The 5,928-nt window shown below is 37.9% G+C and overlaps 1 protein-coding gene across 1 annotated transcript in view; it reads right to left on the bottom strand.

The window, feature by feature from the left end:
- Positions 1-5,928, bottom strand: part of CFAP54 (cilia and flagella associated protein 54) — a 296,564-nt gene that overhangs the window by 26,601 nt on the left and 264,035 nt on the right. Inside the window, exon 67 of the mRNA XM_028490464.1 lies at positions 3,926-4,000. Within this exon, the coding sequence (XP_028346265.1) occupies positions 3,926-4,000 (75 nt within the window). The remainder of the gene's footprint in view (positions 1-3,925; positions 4,001-5,928) is intronic.

Here is a 5,928-nt window from a genome sequence, read left to right as displayed (position 1 = left end):
CATCGGCAGGCGGATTCTCAACCACTGCGCCACCAGGGAAGCCCCCCAATGATTCTTTCACGACTGTGATCTCATGTTGGGATCTTATACCCTGACCTAATTCCTCTAGGATTCAACAATTATTTACATTACAGGCAAAAAAAATGACTCCTGGTTTTCTCTCTCTCTTTAACACTGTTACTCTCCTTTTCTGTCAATATTTCAAAACAAATTTGGATCTTAAAAATCTGTTGAGGGCTTCCCTGGTGGCGCAGTGGTTGAGAGTCTGCCTGCCGATGCAGGGGACACGGGTTCGTGCCCCGGTCCGGGAAGATCCCACATGCCGCGGAGCGGCTGGGCCCGTGAGCCACGGCCACTGAGCCTGTGCGTCCGGAGCCTGTGCTCCGCAACGGGAGAGGCCACAACAGTGAGAGGCCCGTGTACCGCAAAAAAAAAAAAAAAAAAAAAAAAAATCTGTTGAAATTAGTTGCCTAGAGGATGAAGAATTCACACATGGAAGGCAGGACCATGGTAGGGAAGATGATAATGAAGATGACATGATGAAATAGCTAATAATTATTTAACATTTATTTGCACTAGACCCTAATCCAAATACTTAACATACATTATTTACTTTAGTCCTCACAACTGTGAGGCATTGTTGGCATTATTACCCCACTCTACATATGAGAAAACTGAGGCTTAGAGAAGTTAAATGATTTGCCTCAGGTCAAACAAGATCCAAGGCTGGGATTCCAACCCAGGTCTGTCAGGGGCCAAAGCCCATTAATGTTATAAATCATGTGTCTTAAAATAACAATTTTTTTCTGTGACCTATTTGTAAATCAGAGTTTGTACAAAATTCGATTTAAGCTTGATTTTTATTGTCAATGGTCTGCTGCAGTGATTCTACATATTTCCATAATAAAAAATTAAGTTCCTCATTTAAAAACATGGGAAAAGAACATGAATGGCCAGATGAAAAAAAAATTTTAAGCAAATATTAAATTTCAGGTATTTAAAACTAAAGAGAATTTAATTCAAGAAACAGTAACCAAGTGATGTTGTGTACAAGGCACTGTAAGAATTCAAAGATTAAGATAGCACCACCCCTGCTCCCGAGAAGCTAATGATCTAGTGGGAGGGACACAGTGTAATGTTTCAGGTCTTACTTCAAATGTCATCTCCTAAGAGAATTCTTCCCTGACCACCCATCTGAACTGTTGCCCCATCCCCTGTTACTTTCTATCACAGGGATCAGAATACTTTTCCTGTAAAGGGCCAGATAGTAAATAATTTAAACATTGTGGGCTACGTGGTCTCTGTCAAAACTACCGAGCTCTGCTGTTGTAGCTCGAAAGCAGCTATAGACAACTGGTAAACAAATGAGCATGGCTGTGTTCCAATAAAACTTTATTTACAAACAGGCAGTGGGCCAGACATAGTTCACAGGCTGCAGTCTGCCAACCCTACTCTAACATCTCACTCTGTTTTTTCCTTCATAGCACTTAACAAAATGCAGAATTATCTTGCTTATTGATTTATTTACTATTTCTCTCCAAAAACAAAAACAAAACAAAAAAAACGGCAGCTCCGAGAGAGTGAGGTCCTTGTTGCTTGTTCACAGCAGGCTCTCTAGGGCCTAGAAAGGAGTTCCTGACACATAGGCAGTTCACTCTAAGTATTTGTTGATTGGCTAAATGAATGAACACCATTCCACAAAAGGAGAAACACAGACTGCCAACAAAGTATGAACTATATTTGGCTTTACTATTAATAAATATAAAATAATTGAAAATGTCATTTTTCACTTGTCAGACCTACAACAGTTAGAAGAAGAGGAGGAGGAGGAGGGGGAGGAGAGGGAGAAGAGGAGGAGGGAGAGAGAGAGAGCAGAAGAAGGGGGAGAACTAGTGTGGATGAGTACACGGGCACACTGGGCCTCTCACCTCCTGCAGATGGGAGAGAAAACTGGTGCCACGTTTCTGGAGGCCATTGGCAGTTATATACTAAAATGTATGTGCCCATTCAAAATGGGCAAAGGACTGAATAGACATTTGTCCAAAGAAGATATAAAAATGGGCGATCAGCGATTAAATTAGTCATTAGGGAAATGCAAATCAAAATCACAATGAGATACTACTTTCCACCCATAAGATGGCTATTATCAAAAAAGAGAAAGTAAGTGTTGGTGAGTATGTGGAGAAATTAGAACCCTCTTGCACTGTTGATGGGAATGTAAAATGGTACAGCTGTTAGGGTTTCCTTAAAAAGTTAAACATAGAATTACCATATGATCCACCGATTACTAATTCCACTTCTAGGTATACACCCAGATACTTGTACACCCATGGTTATAGCAGCATTATTTATAGGAGCCAAAAGGTAGAAACAACTCAAATGTCCATCCACAGAAGAGTGGATAAACAAATGTGGTATAGACATACAATGGAATATTATTTAGTCTTAAAAAGGAGTGAAGTACTGATACGTGTTAAACATGGATGAACTTTGAAAACATTGCACTAAATGAAATAAGCCAGCCACAAAAAAACCAATATTGTATGATTCCATTTATACGAGGTACCTAGAATAAGCAAATAGTAGAACAGAGATTACCAGGAGCTGGGGGAGGAGGAAACGGGGAGTTATTACTTAATGGGCACAAAGTTTCTGCTTGGGATGATGAAAAAATTGTGGAGATGGATGGTGGAGATGTTAGCACAACATTTTGAATGTACTTAATGCTACTGATGTGTACACTTAGAAATGATTAAAATTGTAAATTTTACATTATGTATATTTTACCACAATAAAAAATGTATACTGATCTTCCTTTACTTATGATGGGGTTGTGTCCCAATAAATGGGTAAACTCATCAGAGGTTGAAAATATCTTAAGTCAAAAGTACACTTAATACACCTAACCTACCAAACATCAGAGCTTAGCCTAGCATACCCTAAACGTGCTCAGAACACATACATTAGCCTGCAGCTGGACAAAATCATCTAACACAAAGCCAATTTTATAATAAAGGGTTGAATAGCTCATGTAATTTACTGCATACTGTACTGAAAAGTTAAGAACAGAATGGCTGTCCGGGTCCCGAATGCTTGTACGTATGTGGGTTGTTTCCCCTCGTGATCAAGGGGGTGATGGGAGCTGCAGTTCACTGCTGCTGCCTCACATCACAAGTATTGGACTGCATATCGCTAGCCAGGGAAAAGCTCAAAATTCAAAATTTGAAGTATGGTTTCTGCTGAATGTGTGTTACTTTCACAATATCATAAAGTCGAAAAATCATAAGTTGAATCATTGTAAGTCAGGGACCATGTGTATATACTTTTTACTCCAAAATCCTATTCCTAAGAACTAACTCTGAGGATGGGTGAAACAGAAGGGTGAAATATGTATGTTCTAGAACCCATCAACCTCAAGATCCATGAATAAGGATCTAGTTATATAAATAGAGCCTGACATGACAAATACATAAAAGAAACTATTATGTAGGCATGAAATAAGACAGGGTAGACTTTTCACATAAAAATATCTCCATAGCATTATTGTTGAATGAAAAAAAAACAAGTTACAGAATGCTTGTGCAGTATGATCCCACTGATGTAAAAATTCAAAAGTCTAACTATACATGAAAAAAATTTGAGATATTCTCCAAAACGTTAATAGTGGTTATTCCCTGAATGGTGGATTTGAGATGATTTTAAGATTATCCTCTCCACAACTTTCTGTACTAGTTGATTTTTTAACAAAGAATATTTCTAACCAAAATAACATGCTATTATAAACTCATGTTTATCACTTTTTCACATTAATTAAGGATGGTTAGGCCCTTGATACTTTCATAATAGATGTTTTCTGTATTTCCATTTCCATAGCAACAACAATACTTGTTAGAGAATCACATACAGTTTTAAAAGAGATGCATACCTCAGACAGTGGAGTTGCCTCTTCATCAGGCAAAAACAAAGACACTATTTCAGAGCAACATTCAATAATCATGTTCTAGAAATAATAAGACAATATAGTGAGGTTGATCTTATTGGTAAAATACTAGATATTTTAATTACAAATTATTTATTTCATTTGTCTTTTGTTACATCATTCCCTAACCCTAATTCCCAGGATGAAACTCAGAGGTATCCAGAGGTCACAATCTTTTAAGTAATTAGGGTTAGCTGAAAAGACACAAAATAGACACAAACTATAAGATTTAATGATAAATAATAAATTATTTCAGGATTCTTTCCCTGCAAAATTCACAATTAAAATTCATGTGTTAGAGAAGAACAAGTAAAGTAATTCACACCAAAATAAGATTTTGGAAGATCACTTTTCTTCTGAGAAGAGAGCCCTGGAATAAAGAGGTTCAGATCTGAGAAAGGGTTTAAGCAGAGATGAACAGCTGGGAATTGAGAAAGAAATGGAAAGAGAAAGTGAAGAAGAAGAAGAGAGAGTTGATATCATACGTGGTCTATTGCTGAGGACACTGCCGCAGCCCCTACTATTTGGACGCAGCTGTGTTTCTGTGTGGACATCTGACCCAAGAGAGATCTACCTATGGGCAGGGTTGAATCAATCAGATTCTCCATCGTTGTAATTTCATATAAGGAAGGACAACAGAAGAGAGTTATCATCAGGACTGGCCGGATGAGCTGAAAGGTCCCAATACGGAGTTGGAGAAGGCACCTAATGGGCTAGATGTAAAATGAGTGAGCAAGAAACAGAGATAAATGAGAACTGACACCGCCTGTGGGACTGAGTGCAATCTTGGCTCCCGACTCTCCAAGTTTCACTTTCTGTGGGGCCCACTGTGCTTTGCCCCCAGTCCTTGGTTATGTACGAGCTTACTTATTACCATGGCCTGCCAAATACTGCCTCCTTACCAAACTTATTTCATTTGAGCTAGCGTAAGTAGTTTTTCTTTACTTACAACTAAAGGAGTCATGATTATAAGACTGTCAGACACTATAAAACTCTTAGAGGAAAACACAGGAAGAACACTCTGACATAAGTCATAGCAAGATCCTTTTTGACCCACCTCCTAGAGAAATGGAAATAAAAACAACAAAAAAAACCAAATGGGACCTAATGAAACAAAATCTTTTGCACGGCAAAGGGAACCCTAAACAAGATGAAAAGCAACCCTCAGAATGGGAGAAAATATTTGCAAATGAAGCAACTGACAAAGGATTAATCTCCAAAGTATACAAGCAGTTCATGCAGTTCAATATCAAAAAAACAAACAACCCAATCCAAAAATGGGCAGAAGACCTAAATAGACATTTCTCCAAAGAAGATATACAGATTGCCAACAAACACATGAAAGGATGCTCAACATCACTAATCATTAGAGAAATGCAAACCAAAACTACATTGAGGTATCACCTCACACCGGTCAGAATGGCCGTCATCAAAATATCTACAAACAATAAATGCTGGAGAGAGTGTGAAGAAAAGGGAACCCTCTTGCACTGTTGGTGGAAATATAAATTAATACAGCCACTATGGAGAACAGTATGGAGGTTCCTTAAAACACTAAAAATAGAACTATCATATGACCCAGCAATTCCACCCCTGGATATGTAAACTAAAAAACCAAAAACACTAATTTGAAAATGTACATGTACCCCAAAGTTCATAGCAGCATTATTTACAATTGCCAAGATATGGAAGTAACCCAAGTCTCCATCAACAGATGAATGGATAAAGAAGATGTGGTATATACACACAATGGAATACTACTCAGCCATAAAAAAGAATGAAATTTTGCCATTTGCAGCAACATGGATGGACTTGGAGGGCATTATGCTAAGTGAAATAAGTCAAACAGAGAAAGACAAATACTGTATGATGTCACTTATATATGGAATCTAAAAAATACAACAAACTAGTGAATATAACAAAAAAGAAGCAGACTCACAGATATAGAG

The sequence above is a fragment of the Physeter macrocephalus genome, chromosome 6 (assembly GCF_002837175.3).
Source record: "Physeter macrocephalus isolate SW-GA chromosome 6, ASM283717v5, whole genome shotgun sequence".
NCBI classification, from domain to species: domain Eukaryota; kingdom Metazoa; phylum Chordata; class Mammalia; order Artiodactyla; family Physeteridae; genus Physeter; species Physeter macrocephalus.
Note: the sequence above shows the minus strand (reverse complement) of the source record. Positions and strands in the feature narration are given on the sequence as shown.